At 36.2% G+C, this 18,120-nt stretch overlaps 1 protein-coding gene across 1 annotated transcript in view; it reads left to right on the top strand.

The window, feature by feature from the left end:
• The window catches only part of LOC124798399, a 32,748-nt gene extending 15,423 nt beyond the window's left edge, over positions 1-17,325 (top strand). The window contains exons 2-4 of the mRNA XM_047261784.1: positions 12,107-12,194; positions 14,377-14,607; positions 16,828-17,325. Coding sequence (XP_047117740.1) covers positions 12,107-12,194; positions 14,377-14,607; positions 16,828-16,944 — 436 coding nt within the window. The 3' untranslated portion in view covers positions 16,945-17,325. The remainder of the gene's footprint in view (positions 1-12,106; positions 12,195-14,376; positions 14,608-16,827) is intronic.
• Positions 17,326-18,120: the final 795 nt, after the last annotated feature.

The following is an 18,120-nucleotide window of genomic DNA, read 5'->3' as shown; positions in this document are numbered from 1 at the left end:
TCAGCGCATCAGGGATTCCATGCGACAGAGGGTGGATGCATGTATCCTTGCTAATGGAGGACATTTTGAGCATTTCCTGCAACAAAGTGTTTGAAGTCACGCTGGTATGTTCTGTTGCTGTGTTTTTCCGTTCCATAATTAATGTGATTTGAAGAGAAATAATAAAATGAGCTCTAACATGGAAAGTAAGCGTTTCCAGACACATTTCCACAAAACATATTTTCTTTCTTTGTGTGTGTGGAATGTTTCCTGAAAGTTTGGCCGTACCTTTTTGTAACACCCTTTATAGCTTTGAAGACTAAGAGGCTTTGATAAATAGTTAAAGTTGTAATTGATCAAGTGGATTTAAGCCTTGTAATAAGAGTTTCATTTGAACTCTATGGTAAGATGCCAGCCATAGTGTCCCTATGAAACAGTTCCAGCTAACAAGAAAAATGCTGTTTACAACTCCATAAATGCTAACTCTCACTATTCTCAGCGAATTTATGAGATTAACAAATTTAATTTTTTCTTTAAAATATTCATAGGAACATTATGAATCCAGTTTTCCTTTACTCTGGATCATGGTGAATTGCAGTTAGGCACATGATATTCAGCACTCTGATGATAGCAGCAGAGAAATATTATTTTCAATTCAAATTTCTAGCCAGTAGGTTATTCATAACAGTAACTGAAAACGAGAGAGGGGGAGGGGGGAGGGGGGGGGGGGGAGGGAGACTGACCGTTGAAAACATGACCATTAGATTTGCTTAAGCAGATGTTGCAGGCTCCATCATGGCAGACATCAGTTTGCCAGGTGAACTGAGAGATAAAAAAACCGTTATGTCACTGAAAAGTAGTAACTCTTCTGTGTATTTAAACAAAAGTACTAAATTCTTATGGTGATGTACTAGTGCACTTTTGATTTACCTTTGCAAGCAATCAATGAGGTTTAATTCCTAAAAGACTAAAATAAGCAGTAGTAACACCCTATTATACAAGCAAGCGACCTCTAATTCTAGACCTATCTCCTTCCTTCCTACATTTTGAGTTTTTTTTAAATTTGATTTATTTATATATTTTTTAATTTAGAAGTTAGCTCATAACATAATAGTATATCACATTTATGACAACATTATTTAAACAGCGTTTCAGTTCTACTTCCGTAATAGCTTTTTGACTCACAGACCATTCTACACATTCACAAATTCCTTCATGGTAGATCTTAATATGGGATCTTCTCATGAAATTTCAATCACCAGTTTTCTCCTCCAATTGCGAAAACATTCTGTTGGCACCCACCTACATAGGGAGAAATGATCATCACAATAAAATAAGAGAAATCAAGACTTGCACGGAAAAATTTAAGCACTCGTTTTTCCCGCGTGCTGTTAGAGAGTGGAACGGTAGGGAGACAGCATGAAGGTGGTTTATTGATCCCTCTGCCAGGCACTTTATTGTGAATAGCAGAGTAATCATATAGAAGAAGAAAAATTACTCTGTTAGTACTTTCTGTGATTGCTCAGGCTTTCAATTGTTCAGATCAGGAAAATCTGTGAAAGTCATTTCCAGTTTTTCTCCTCCATTCTTGTCAAACAGAACATAGTGTTCCACCCGTAGTGGTCTCCATGACCTCAGGAGATTAAATTTTAACCCTTTTTTCTGCTTCTGCTATGTTAGCTACCTAGTAACATTGATGATAGCTCTGCCTATGCAATACAGATGACTTATATTTCCTTTTCCCTAGGTGTACTTGAAATGAGCCACAATTAATATCTTGGTCAGTTATAGAAAATATACTACCTTCAATTATGATGCTGCTTTTCCACTTATTTTATTTACTTACTGTTCACATACAAGTGCACGATCCACAGGAATACATACATGTACACACACAAAAAAGGTTTAACCATACAATGCATTAAGATTTATTTTCCAAGTGTTTTTGTAGATACTGTACTAATAGGAGTATTAAATCTTATAATTTAGATATTTAGTTAATTTACGAATGGCGAAGTCTGACAGTGATTCTTTTTTAAGTTATTGTTAAAGTCACAATTTCTTGTCTGCTCAGCAGCATTTTGCAACAATTCTTATGCTTCTTCCCCTCTCCCACAGATAAGGCACCATTGTCCCTTTAAATTCAGTATTGAATTTTTAGTGTTGAATTCTTAGCTGCACTATAAAAGCAGTCTGTATGCCAGTGCCTTTAAGATTTATTTGCATTGATGATCAGTTCTGCTTTTTGGTGCTATTATTTTTATTATCTGGTTTGCAGCTTTGGATTGTAACAATTTCCCCATTGTGTTCTAGATTACAGATATTTATGTTATTAACTGTTGATTTTTCTTTTGTTTTCCATGTGTTTGCATGTTAGTGTATCACAAAGGATGTATAAAAGGTGCTAAAGGAAAATTAGGTCAAGATTATCATCTCAAGGTGAGTACAGATTTAGGACTGCAGTACAAACAACATAATCACTGAGTAGTAAAGGCATTCTTTCATGAAGTATTATGTACCTACTTACTGATGAGAAATGTGGCATGCTGGACAAGTTGCAGATGATGTCTTTAACATTAGTTTTGGGGTATGAGGAAAGTGACTTCTTGAAAAAAATCAACAGTCTAAGAAACTTATATGGTTATTTATACTGTTTGTTACGAATAACTCTTAAAGTTCAAGTATTTATAGTTAAAATTATTGCTTCTGAGAAAGTTTATGCGACTAACGATGACAGGTGCATTGCATGGCATGGCATAGTGACATCTTGTTCATGAATATGCGTTAGGTCTGTTGTGTAGTGATCATGGAAGAAACAGAGGGCAATTATTGACTCAGTTTGCAGATGAAGGTGATCTCTGTTATATGTTTTGTGACTTCTTTTATTTGTATCTTCATTGGTTTGTCTTCTTTTGGTTATTTTCAACTTCTTTGGCTTTATCTCTGTTGACACCCATGATTACCCGCTCTGCAGTTCAGTTTCCACTGCACCCTTACCTTAGGTCTAATATATTATCTTCTGTCTGTCACATTAACTTTTCAGAATTTAAAGTCTTGCCTGTTGGTGACATTTCACTAATAACAACCCTTTCATCACCCCATGTTCTTGATCACGGATCATTTCCTACATAATACCTTAGCCTTCTCATTTACTCCAAATTGAAAGCAGAGTTCTGTTTTGTATGTTTTGGGATATTTTATGGATGACATGATTCCAAAAATAGTTGACATGAAAAATTTATATCAGCATTTCATTTATCAGGTATACTACCAATCATTGCTACTGTAGCACCAGTTCCATTGATTCCATTATGAGTATGAACAACACCAAAAAGGATGCGTCTGTCTGTCCCGTCAATACTGGCTCCTGAACAGTTTGTTTCAGACATCATTCAGACGGTCTATTTTTAATGCTTTATATATTGAATGTAAGCTCCAGGAACTTATTTTTTGGTCCATTTATCACAGCTGTTTAATGTAACTAAGGAAGAAATGTGTTTTTTCAAGTAAGCAGCTTTCATTCTAACTTACTAAGCTACATTTAGCTAATATTTGTGCAAATAGTATAAGCAATGTAGGACATTTTATTCTTAATATTGTGTACAGATTAATTCTTTGTGATTGGCTTCTCTTTTTTTAGATAATTCCTTGATGAAATCTGTGGCATAACACAGATTTTGCAAAGATTTACAGGAATTTGAGGTAATGTGTGTGACTCATAAAAAATGTAGATTCAGATCAATCTAAATTTTTTGATCACAGGAGTATAATATACACCCTCTTACATTCCCTCGTGAGTAATTTAACTAGGTACATCTACAGTGTAGTCTGTAGCACTTTCTTACCTTATGACACCACTGACACATCAAGTCAACCCGATCCACAACAATATAACTGCAGTCAACAACACATAGAGATTATAATAGAGGGAAACATTCCACGTAGGAAAAATATATCTAAAAACAAAGATGATGTGACTTACCAAATGAAAGTGCTGGCAGGTCGACAGACACCGTGTTTGTTTGTGTGTCTGTCGACCTGCCAGCACTTTCACTTGGTAAGTCACATCATCTTTGTTTTTACACATAGAGATTAGCAAGACTGGATCTAATGAATTCACATCTTGCTCAGTGGCGTCAAGAGGTTATAGGTCAGGTGACTTGGGAGGTCACACAAGCACTCGTTGTTAACTGTTTCTCATAGAGCTGTCACCACTATGGTGGAATGGTGTATTGCATTGTCTTTGCCAAACTGTAGGCAAAGAAACAGATTAAACTGCTTGGGCAGTGCATTCCTCTATCATTCACCAGAGAGATACAGTGTTATACCTATCAGCCACCCATATATCATTTCCCCCACACAAGAATACCTCCACCACTTGTCTTAATAGTGTCCTGTCAGCAAATGAGAGACACAGCCTCCTGTGGTTTTTGACATACTCATTTTTTGCCTTTGGTTTGCCCTAATGTGTATCGACAGTTGTTGCAGATGATTGTTTCTGCAAATCAGAGTACTCACAGCACATCTTTGACAAAGTGATATGTGAAAATTCTTGTGTTTTCATAACCTTGGAGTTGGGATGTTCTGCATAGACAGTCCCTCCCTCACACCCCACCCCACCCCACCAACACAACAGCTATAAACATAACAGGAATGTGCTGTGTTTCATATTTCATATAAACAAATGAGCTATCAATAACATCTGCATAAGTGAAATAGCACTTGTGCGATCTTCATTGTGATTACATTATTCTTGATGGAAAATTAAATTGTAACAAAATTAAAATAAAGAAAAGAAGACGCCATGATGGTTTCACATCTATGAATCCCTCCAACTTTGTGGTTAAGCTACAGTAGGAGTTAAGGAACATGACAGTCATAACTACTGTTGTACAATTTTTGCACCCAGTAGATTGGAAATCTCCACAGGCATGAACACCCCCCACCCCCATGTGCAACAAAAATAAACACACACACACACACACACACACACACACACACACACACACACACACACACACACACAGAGAGAGAGAGAGAGAGAGAGAGAGAGAGAGAGAGAGAGAGAGAGAGAGAGAGAATGCTGCCGCTGAGACAGGTTTGAGCAGTGATCTTAGCTGCAGTGGATGGTGGGGAATTGGAAGGAGTGTTCTTAAGGGATAGGGACGTGGAGAGGGAACAGTGTGGGTGGAATCAGGATAGATAATGCAGGGGTGGACTATGTAGGTGCAAACAGGGTAGGTCATGGAGCTGCTAGGACAAAAAGAAGGAAACAGATGGATAGCAGAGCATCTAGAATGGAAGAAAGAGGTAATGATAAGTTTCATCTACATCTACATGACTACTCTGCAATTCACATTTAAGTGCTTGGCAGAGGGTTCGTCGAACCACAATCATACTATCTCTCTACCATTCCACTCCCGAACAGCGCGCGGGAAAAACGAACACCTAAACCTTTCTGTTCGAACTCTGATTTCTCTTATTTTATTTTGATGATCATTTCTACCTATGTAGGTTGGGCTCAACAAAATGTTTTCGCATTCGGAAGAGAAAGTTGGTGACTGAAATTTCATAAGTAGATCTCGCCGCGACGAAAAACGTCTTTGCTTTAATGACTTCCATCCCAATTCGCATATCATATCTGCCACTCTCTCTCACTACGTGATAATACAAAACGAGCTGCCCTTTTTTGCACCCTTTTGATGTCCTCCGTCAATCCCACCTGGTAAGGATCCCACACCGCGCAGCAATATTCTAACAGAGGACGAACGAGTGTAGTGTAAGCTGTCTCTTTAGGTAATGAAGGGTGGAGCAGAAAGCTAACAGAGATAGTGAGAGGTTTGCATAGGGGCAAGACTGTGGTGTGGGGTGGGAACAGGGGAGAGAGGGGTGGTTGCATTTGGTGAACAGGTACTAGTGGAGACTGAGACTAGGCTGACTGTATGAGTGAAATATTATGTTGCCAGAACAGTTTCCAAGCTTGTGTAGGGAAAGTGGAATGCCATCTAGACTGCTTGGAAGTTTAACAGTTACCTGTCTTTTTATGTGCCTATCCACTACTCATCACCTTTTTGTTTGATGGATAATGACCTATCTTCATAAACTTGTTGTTGTTGTTGTTCTCTTCAGTCTGAAGAGTGGTTTGATACAACTCTCCACACTAGTCTATCCTGTGCAGGTTGTTTCATCGCTGCCTAATTATTGAAACTTACATTCGCTTGAAGCTGCTTACTGTAATCACGCTTTCGTAAAGTAATTTTTTGCCCCATACACTTCCCTCCGTAACCATACTGACTACCCCTTGAGGCCTTACGATGTGTTCTGTCAACAAGTCCCTTCTTTTAATCAGGTTGTGCCATAGCATTCTTTCCTCCCCAATTCAATTCAGTCACAAGAAGTAATGAATACTGTCGACAGGGGATCTCGAGTTCATTCCATATTTCTAGATTTCAATCAGGCTTTTGACACTGTGCATCATAAGTAGCTTCTGATGTTTTCTGCACTGGTGGACACAAGTAAACAGCCCAGGTATAGGGAACTAACAAAAGTTGATCAAGTACAGTTTCCACTAAAATATTCTCCACAGTGAAACAAAAGATTGGGTGATTCTTCAATAAGTGAACTTCCACTAAGTGAATCAAAATAAGTGAAGGCTCATAAACAATGGAGTCACTTAGGATTCTACTCACAGAGAAAATAAATTAAATTCCAGGATACTTGAAAAGAGTCACACACTTAAATGAAAATCTTAAATTCTTAGCAGTTTCACATTAAAAACAGTAATTTAAGTTTCCATAATCAGACACTCTATAATGAGCAGAGTCTTAAAGTCCTAATAACTCTAAGTTAAAATGGAAAAGTAAGTTTCTCACTTCAAGTTTAAAACCGAAGTCCAAATACAAATTTAAATCAAGATAAATAAACAGTTTACAACTCTTATGATGTACTTCACTGAAGTACTATTGAGAGCCGACAGTAATTGAATATTTAGGTATGACAAGGATAGAAACTTCCAGCCTGACACGATCTTGTCAGCTAGAAGAACAACAGTACAATTATATGAAGTCCCAATGAACATGTCACTGATCACTTAAGAATCACAGCTGAGAATGCGGTGCACTGTCCAGAAGTCAATGGTCCAATCCTTGGTGCGGCGCAATGGAAATCTTCAGGCTGCTGGTTGCAACAGAACTGATCTCCAGAGGTCATGCCCTGGCCTAAATGGCTCTCTCATTTTGTGATAAGCGCGGGCCTATTTCGGTGTGTGGTGTGGAAGATGCGTGAAGAGGTGTGGTTTGCCAATGACATCTATCATCTCCGTGTATGTCGCCTGATGACCTGGTCGGAGTGCTGTTGTTTTCCTCTGTTGGCCTGGCCACGAAGATGTGGGGCTGCAAAGTTCCATGTCATATGCACTGTAGGGGCTGACCTCGATGCATCCTGTATGATGAATAAGTTGTGCATGGTGCTTCTAACCAAATTGTCTGTTTATGGAGTATCGTTAGTTGTGCGACTGGATTCAAGATTTCTTGTCACAAAGATCACAGTTTGTAGTAACTGACAGGATATTATGTAGTGAAACAGAAGTGATACTTTAGGTTCCCCAAGTACTAATAAAATTCAGTTAAATTTCAGTTTCATGATAAATGATATAAATTTAAAGGTAATAGTTTCAACTGAATACCTAGGTATTACAATTTCAAAAAACTTAAAGTGGAATCATCATGTAGAAAATGTGGGGATGGTGAACCAAAGACTGTGTTTATTGGCAGAACACTTAGAAGATGCAATAAATCTGCTAAAGAGACTTCCTACATTATACTTGTCCATTCTCTTATGAAATTTTGCTGTGCAGAATGGGATCATTACCAGATAAGAAAGTGAAAGGCATTGAAAAAGTTCAAAGGAGGGCAGCTCATTGTGCATTATCATGAAATTGGGAAAAGAATCATGAAAATGATAAACAACTTGTGGTGGCAATCTTTAAAATAAAAGTATGTGCCATTGCATCAAAATCCTTTAACGAAATTTCATTCACCTATTTTCTCCTCTGTATGTGAAACTATTTTATTGACTCGCATCTACATAGGGAGAAATGACCACCATAATAAAATTAATCAGAGCTTGCATGAAAATATTTGCATTTTCATTTTTCCTACACATTATTTGAAAGTGGGGCATTAAGTGGTTCCATGAACGCTTTGACAAACATTTAAGTGCGAGTATCAGAATAGTGATGTAAAATTAGATGTGCCTCCTCAGTAGTTGAATTTTCTGCAATTATTATTATTATTAGCACCACAATTCAAAATCTTCTACACTCTTCTTGTCTAAACTGCTTATTGTCCACATTTCATTCCCATATAAGCCTACAATCCACGTAATTAATTTCAGAAAGCATTTCAGAGTGCAAAAAATTTACATTACATGTTAAAATATTTCCTTTTCATAAATACTTTTCTTACATTTTGTATTGTCTCTTCTTCAACCATCATCAGTTTTTTTTCTGCTCATATAACAACTCTCACTCCTGCTTATAGTGTCCTACTTCTTAATATAATTCTTTTAGCATCACATAACTTAATTTTACTCCATTTCATTACACTTGTTTCTCTTTTGTTGATGTTCATCTTCTAACCTGTTGTTAGACATTGTCCATTCCATCTGACAGAACTACAAAGTTGTCAGCAAATGTCGAAGTTTTTATTTCTGATTATTTCCATATTTCTCCTTTGTTTCCTTTACTGCTTGCTTAGTGTACAGATTGAGTAATGTGGGGTAGACAACAACTGTGTCTCACTACCTTCCCAACTACTGCTCCCCTTTCACAACCTTTGCCTCTTTTTAATTGCACAGGTACAAGCTGCTCTGTATTTTATCCCTGTTACCTTCAGTATTTCATAGTGTATTCCAGTCATTGTTAGATCAGTTTCACGTCACATGCTGCTATGTTTCCCCAAAACCCAAACTGATCTTCCACAACTTTAGCTTATATCAGTCTATCCATGCTTGGGTAAATAATTTGCCTCATTCTTTTGCAACCATGGTGTATTAAACTGATTATAGGGTAATATTCAAATCTCTAAGCACCTTCCCTCATTTGAACGGGAATTATAACACACAACAGTCTGAGGGTTTGTCATCTGTTTTATATATCTTGCATACTAGGTGGAATAGTTTTGTCATGGTGTGTTCTCCCAAGCTTCTCAGTAATTTTGAGATAATGTTGTTTACTCCAGATACCTTGTTTCAGTTTAGAAATTTCAGTTTTCTATCAAATTCCTCCAACTTATAACATCTGCAGCGTCATCTTCATCTTCTTCCTCTTCCCTTTCCATAATATTGTCTTCAAATTTCTTTCCTTTATGTAGCCTGTCTATATATTCCTTCCACATTTCAGACTTCCCCTTGCTTAGTACTTGCTTGCCATCTAAGCTTGATATTCCCACAGCTGGTTCTCATTCCTTGAAAAGTTTCTTTAATTCTTCTGACATCTGTTTTGACCATAATCATTCATAATTCTTCATATTTGTGTTTGTCCTTTACCCTGCATTGCCATTTTTCGCTTTGTCAATCTCATTTTCTAGCTGTCTGTATCTTGTTTGGCCTAATTAACTATCTGTGTTATTATATGTTCTGCTTTCATAAACTAGATTCAATATCTCATGTTATCCAAAGATTTTTTACTGGGTCTTGTCTTATTGCTTATCTGATCCTATGGTGCGTTCACAGGTTTCTATCTCAAAACCACCCATTAGTCTTCTGTTGTATATCTTTCCCTTGTTTCAGTCTATGGTTGCCACATGCACCCTCTGAAACACTCAACAACTCTGATTGTTTCAATATGACTGGACCATATCTCCTTAATTTAGTACCTGTCTGCAATTTCTTTAGTTTTAATTTGCAATTTATAATCGAGAAATAATGGCAGAGTCCACATCTGCCACTGGAAATGTTCTGGAATTTAAAATCTATGTCCATCTGAAACTGTCTGGTGTCTCCAGTCTCTTCCATATACACAACCTTCTTTCATGATTCTTGAACCAAATGTTTTCAATGATTAAACTGAGCTCTGTGCAAAGTTCTACTAGGCAGTTTACTTTTTCATTCCTTTCCTTCAGTCCAAATTCTCATAGTATGTTTCATTCTCTTCCTTTTTCTACTATCAAATGTCACTCACTCATCATGATTAAATTATCATCTTCTTTAACAGTCCAAATAATTTTCTTTATCCCATCATGTATTGTTTCAATCTCTCCATCTGCGGAGCTGTGGTACAGTTGGCGGGAGAGGATACCTGACAGTTGACAGTGCTGTTGCCAGCTTTCAACTGTGAATAACAGATGGTTGCTGGCCATTGGAAATATCAGGGGTCTTCTCTTGCTTAAATCAACCACAGCAATCGGGCACTCTAACTGTATCTTATCTGCAGTTTATGTATTTGAAAGGCATAATTTATTGTGAAATTTTGGTAAGATTTACTGTCCTGTATGTAGTGAAGCATGTAATTTCATCTTTGTTGTAAAGAGTGACAGCTCTGTGATGTCTACTTGATTTTGGAGTTTAGTTTCAGGTTTTAGCTTTGGCATTTAAGTGCATGAGAATGACCAAAATGCTAGGAGGTGATGATTCTAGGTAATTTTCTTGATAACCTATCATCAAGTAAACCAAATATAACTGTCACTGCTGAGCAGCATAGAACTTCAACATAATGTTCAGAATTATTAATCCACTCTTTTCCTCATGTACATCAAACTTGACCCCATTCAAAAGTTATCGTTCTCAACATACACATGCTCAGTAAATACCTTTTCTCCCTCCTCTGCTGCGAAACTAAAGTACTGTAGGATAAAATTACTTCATTTAAATATTAGTAAATTGTTTCAGTACTTTTTAATAGAATATGGAATAATATTTCCAGCTCTCTTTCTACCTTCTTGTTAGTAGAAAACTGTATAACATCTCTAGAACATCAGAACAGATGCTACACATCGTAACTAGTGTCAGGATACAAATTTCAATGAATAATTTACACGGAGCACACAGGGACAGTGCATAAACATCAATGAGTGTTATGCCTCAGCATGTGGTGGCTAGTGATGAGCTGTATATGGTAGTGTGGCCCATCTTCTAAGTCATTCACAGTCTCCTGCATTCACCTGTCGCTTGATAGGGAAAGAATACTATTTTTGTAGTAACATGATACATGCATACGGTGAAACATAACACACTTTATTAAATTATTTTTATGCTTGTGTTAGACTGGTGATGACAGGCAGTGAGTGCCGCTAATAACCTCAAGACACTACAATAGTAGAAAATTCTAAATAAAATTGTGAACCTAAGTTGATGCCTTGCATAGTCTCAGCCGAAAAATTAATGCAGTATAGTTAAGTAAATTGGTATCATAATATTTATTTGGAATTAATTTTATCATGTAGGAAGATGTATAAAGGCTAGTCAAATGAAAACAAGACAGATGGGAAAAAGTAAGTAAAATATTTATAAATTCAAAAATAATCACCACAACTGTTAATACATTTATTCCACTGAGAGACAAGGTGATTAATGGCTTCATGGAAAAATGTTTGCCTTTGGCCACAGAGCCGTGGCTGCTCCCAGGTGTGCACCTCTTCATCTGAAGCAAATTGATGGCCACAAATCTGTGTCTTCAGGTCTAAAAAATATGTAAATCGCATGGACTGTTTGGAGGATGCATAAGGACTTCCCAGAAAAATTTCTGCAACTTACTCGAAATACCTTGGCAACATGCGAGCCTGCCTGATTTCATTCAGCTGCAGATGTGCACACATTAGTACAATCACGGTTCTGTAGGCAATCACAAATGTTTTTCCATGAAGTCATTGACCATCTTGTCTCACAGTGGGATAAATGTATTAACAGTCATTATGGCAGCTGCTTTTGAAACAGTAAACAGTTCAGTTATGTTCTTTCCATCTGTCTTGTTTTCATTTGACTACCCCTTATAGGAACAGTATTACATAAATTTTGAAATATGTTTTTTTGAGTATTGTATGTATCACTTCATTCTATATTGAGATTTGTTTTCTATGTGTTCAGATGGGTTGTAAACCCAAATTATTTATAAAATTTTAACTTTTTTCAGCTTTGAATACAACCCAAAATCAGTAGATGCTGCCGAAAAAAATGTGGAACATTTTCAGAATTTTGCAAATCAAGGTGAAATACCAAAAGTGAGTATTTTGTGGTGGATGACACAGTAATACTCAGTTATAGATTTCTAGACCATAATGAGTTTATCTGTATTTTTTGAATGGTCTGGTAGAATTTGAACAATAACTAAGAATGGATAGTCAATTTAATTTGTTTGCAAATTACTTATTTCATCATTAGATTGTGCGTAATGCCATTTATAATGGATTGACAGTGTTGTGACTGGGTTACTTTCATTGTAGGTTTATAATCAGAATATTGATTTCTTAGATCTTAAAGATGAAAAAGCTACTCTCAGCAGATAGTAACTTTTGAGTCACAAGGAAAACTCTTTGGTTCCAAATTTTTTGCAAACTGCTGTGATCAGGTGATTCAGTACATTAAAATTTGGTGAATTTGAAGCTGTTTTTGCATTCAAAACATTAAAATAGAAGAATGGAAGAAGTTGAGCATATCAAGAAGGATGGAGGTAATGAACAGACAGACAGTAAAAATACTAATAGTAATAGTTTGCTGAAGTATGTATGACAGTTTCCTCTATCTGTAATGACCTTCATTGCTTTTAGTGACAATGCAGGGAGTCAGAACAAGAACAAAAACATCAGTATGTTGTGGATGTATATCATGAAGCACATCTCACTGAAGACTACTGGCCACAAGTTCCTCACTTCAGGCCACTCCTGTATGTTTCCTAAGACTGTTGTCAATGATGACACGAATGTTGAGTCCATTGACTTAACACGGTCAAACCAAAGATGCCCAATCTCAGAGATAATACAATTGAATGTGCTGTTGCCACCTGCCATATCAACAGAGAAATGTGAGAATATGCAGCAGTTAATACCATTTGTGCCTCCAATTTACCATCCTACATTTACAAATATCAAGCACAAATCAAAAACATCTGTTTCCAAACAATACAGTAGATCACCAGCAAGTGGATGGCCAAGTGCACAATCTACTAATGTGGTGCCTTCTGATGATGCCATAGGGGACTCAGATTATACATTATGGTTAAAAAGCTTTTTGCAATGATATCTTTGCATAAAAATTTCTCGGTTCACTTGCTGCATCAGATTCGGATAAAAGTTCGGGATTTGATAATATCCTCCATTGTCTTCATCAGGGACCAAAACTGACAAAGCTAATGGAGGATATCATCAAAAGCTGGGAATTTTATCGGAATTTGGCATGAGAAGTGAGCCGAGAAACTTTTATACCGAAATAGACATTTCCTGTAATAAAATTAAATGGGAGTCTTTGTATATGTATGACCTAAGACTTTCCTTGGAAATTTGTGTTTCTGCATGTAACAACAGTGTTTATTCATTTGCGTTATCCTCTCCATTACACGTATAATCAGTAAAAGTTATGTGTATGGATTAATGTAATACGTGAAAATGGGGCAAAATATTGTATAACATTGTTGTTCATTTTATACCCAATATTAATGAGGTTCAAAGGAATGCAAGTGATGTCCTTGGAGGCAGAGGGGTGTAACTGCTACTGGGAAAAACATTACTGAGCACAACATTCTGAATTTAATTCATTTATATTGTATGTGTGTAGCTTCATTAATAATCACTCCACGTGATGGTTATTGTAGACAGTGTAAAAAATAGACATAAATTCTAATTTAGATACAAACTTTGGAACGTATTTACTCAGAATCATGATTTTGTCACTTAGACTTTTTTGCTTTTAACAACTTCAAATATTTTCATCATTATAGTCACAAAAAGTCATGTAATATAAGCTAGTCTTTCGAACTTATCTCTAAAGTGCTACTTTAATTGCATTATGGAAGCAACATGAATGATCTTTTGTCTAGCACATGCTTTTAATCTGCCAGGAAGTTTCAAGAATAAAGATATCGGTTTTAGTCTATGTTAACCTGGCAACTATATTGTACCTTATTTTATTGGTGACAAACAAAAAAACAATTTTACTTTATTTAAGTATCCTTTAAAATAATCAGAAGTATTAAAAATTGGACCTATATCACCATGCTTTACTATTTGACAGAAAGTGAAGCAAGCAATATTCATAATGTGATACTGAGAATAGCATTGTAATGTCAAACTGAATTATTTTTCATAACTGCCTAATTTAATTGAATAATTTGTAAACAAGGTTTCATTGCTATAGGTATGCAAATGAAATATTCAGTGGTGTAGTTCGATAACCTATACTTTATTTCAGGATGCTCCTTTGAGAGCCAAAGTGTTGAATTTGTTAGAAGCTGCCGCAACACACAGCACAGAGGCGCATAAAACAGGTGGCACCTATGGTAATGAGGATTGTCACTATTTTCTGGACATAGATGTAGCTGTCCTTGGAACAGATCCAGAAAGTTATGCAGAGTATACTAGTCTCATTCGCAAAGAATATGAATTTTTACCAGACAATACATACAAAAGTTTGCGACTGAAGGTATGAATTATTCACTGTATATAATTCCTTTTTTGTCATTTGCAGTTCATATTTCATTGTCTTTTGTGCAAGTATGTTTACTCAGTTAACAAAACATCTTAAATACTGGTGCGTGACTTAAAAGGTACAGAAAGCAGGTGATATTCATATTTACTATCAGTATGGGTGACAACTTGGCCAGTAACAACTTACATATCCCAACACAAACCATCAGGATTTAGGGATGTTAGTTTTCCTTAGGAGATGAGGCAGTAATAATGAATGGTTGCTGAATAACAGTCTTTAGGCCCTATACCTCATACAGTTATATTGACAACTTAGTAGTTCTCAAAATGTTTGACATAAATAATAAGTGGTTGAGTACTGGTGAATCATCTACTAATCTCTATCTTCCTCTGCATTTTGATGAAATAAGTCTTTCTAGTATTCCAGCAGGGATGTGCATAGGGCAAGTGTGACTCAAAGAGTGTAAACCATGTGATGAGGAAGTAGCTCTACATTTTGGGGATGGAACTGACAGAAAAGCAGCATTCCAGATAGGGACATAAATATTAAATTCGACTTGTTCACAAATGATGATATGTCATATTGAAAGCTGTATTTACTAAGAAACTATCCTGAGGCTACCAGAATGAAACCATGGGTTACTAAAGGCATCACAGTATCCTGTAGGATGAAAAAGGAATTTTCTGCATCATCATGGTTATCTGAAAATCCTGTAAAAAGTAGTGCTGTAAAGTATATTGTATTGTTTTAAAACGAGTTTTTAAATCTTCAAAACCTTATACACCATATATTAAATAGACAACTCTTGACAACAATGGAAAAATGCTTGGGGATTTTAAAAGGGAAACTGGGACAAGAATAGAGTGTGATTCTAATAAAGAAATAAGTTGTTGCTATACAGTACAATGCTGACACAGTTTCAAATGTCAGCAGTTATTTTATTGGCAGTATGAGAAAAAAATTACTGTAAGGGTACTGTAAAGGAGGCCATAGATCTTCCAGAGAAGTCAGGTTGCAATAAAATAATTCTACTGCACATAACTACTCTAAAATTCTGTTCCCTCCATGTTTCATGGTTCTGTTTGTAGAACAAATTGGGGTGTATTTTACCAGTACTTCAGAAATTATTTAAATAGGTTTATTTCACACATTTTATACTAACATAATTTACAGGCATTTCCTCATACTTCTTAGCTATACGTATGTCTTTAAATGTTAATTAACCACATCCTTTTAGAACAGTATTTAAGCATAATTTGTTACTCTGATTATATGTAAACAATAAAAGCTCGTATCTTATCTTAAATAACTTTCAAATTATATCATGTTAGATAAGATCAAATACATTCCTTTAATCTGGAAGCTTAGTAATGTAACCCTCTGACTGCTTTAAACATGTTTGCTATTTGCCTTGTTGTCACTGCATCATTATCAGTAATCTGCCTGTTCACTTGCTAAATGCCTTGTGCTTCATCTGCTGCCTGCAGTTCTGTTATACACCCAGCCTGCCCTGCTCTGTCCTGAATATTTCATGGAGTGCCCATCAGTGATTCCTTCTATTGCTCTTAGTTTAGTCAATGCCGATACAACATAAGTACAATGAATGTGTAAGTTATTTAGGTGTTTAAAGTTTCTGACTTCAAAGCTTCTTTGCAGATGAATTTGGGTGCAAACTCACAGTACTGTTAAAACTATTTTATCACCTAAGAATTACATATTTACAGTAGTATTCAACACAATTTTAGTAGTCTCTGATGAAAGTGACACAGTCTTTAGATTCATCTAAGTAGTTATGATGTTTTTATTGATCAGAACGTTCTATTACATAATTTACAAGTCAAGAGCTGTAAGACAGATTTCTCTTACTGAATCTCTGTTACTGCATACCACCATGAAATACATTCTTTGTAATTTCCTATTGCTGCATGACAAGGCCATTTTGCCTAACATTATGAGTCCAGGTCAGCCAGCCATCCGGGCTGTTGCTCCTCCATCTACTGGAAAGAGTTTTTTATAATTCAGAAATAACACATTTTCTTACTTTGGAGTTACAGTTGCACCTTGAACTGCAATTGATTACTGATAACAGTACCATTGCAAGCCTGATCGCAGAAATTATATATATTAGGAGTGTGTCCTGAAATGTTAATTATCTATTCATTTGTTCCCAATTAAATATGATTATATTGCTGATAGTACTTTTACTATTTCTAGATTCTTCAGAGTTTTTTGCTGATCCCAAATATATATGCCACAAAGGAGTTTCGTGAAAAATTTGAAGCACAGGCAAAGGAAAATATTCGTAAAGAGGTTGAAAACTTGAAAAGCTGAGCGTATTGTTAAAGAAATGTGTACGCTATTTCTCATGTTGTTAAAAGTATCCTTTAGTTTTCTAAATAACAAGATATCTGGGAAATAGAATATATACAGTTGAGTATATATCTTTTGTATTGAACTAGAGATGTAATGTTGCTTTGTTATTCTAAACAATTATTAGTTTCTTTGGTCAATGTAAAATAAAAATTAATCATTACAAAGAAAAAAGAAAGTAACAAAAGACTGCTGTAATGTGACATTTATAGTTAATAGACATTTTCTCCAAATATTTGCAGTCTATTAACTGAGTTTATATCATACCTCTCTATACAACTTGTCATTGAACTGTGCTTGTGAAAAAAATTATACAGAATGTCATTATCATTTAGAGTATGCTTAATAAAAAAGGAAAGAAAACACTGATTTTGATCATGTCATTGATAACATTTATTCTTAAATGACCCCTCTCTTGTAAGTATTTGTATCCATCCAATCCATCTCCAAATCTTAGTGAGTGTTTCTAATTAATTAAATTGTGTTTGTTATTACTGTTAATAGAAACCTTTGTCAATGTCGATGTCGACTTGAAGGATGACTGTATCACTTCCTCTGTCCACATCAGACCTACCAAGCACCAACAATACTTCAACTGTCACAGCTGGAAGCAGTCCCTATCCAAATATACTAAGGGTCTCACCTTGCAAACCTTGTCCAGAAATAGATCTTCCACACCTTGTCTCCCCAGTTACTTACCCTCCCCCATATACCCACTGTCCACTCACAAAGAAGCGTTCCTCCCATAACTCACTTCAATGCAGGACTGGAGCAACTGAATCATTTCCTCTGCATGGGTTTTGACTACCTCTCATTGTTCCCTGAAATGAGCAATATTCTACCCACCATCCTCCCCACCACTCACACAATGGTATTATGTCATCCACTCAACCTGCACAATATCCTTGTCCATCCCTACTCAACCTCTGTCCCAACCCCTTGCCCCATGGCTCATATCCCTGCAATAGACCTAGATGAAAGACATGTTCTGTACATACTCCCACTATCACATACTCCAGTCCTGTCTCAGGTATCTCCTAGCCCATCAAAGGTAGGCCACCTCTGAAAGCAGCCATGTGATCTACCAGCTTAGCTGCAACACTGTTCTGTATTTCACATGGGCATGACAACTAACTG

This window comes from Schistocerca piceifrons, chromosome 5 (genome assembly GCF_021461385.2).
Source record: "Schistocerca piceifrons isolate TAMUIC-IGC-003096 chromosome 5, iqSchPice1.1, whole genome shotgun sequence".
NCBI lineage: Eukaryota > Metazoa > Arthropoda > Insecta > Orthoptera > Acrididae > Schistocerca > Schistocerca piceifrons.
The sequence above is the reverse complement of the archived record's forward strand: the minus strand, read 5'-3'. Positions and strand labels throughout refer to the sequence as shown.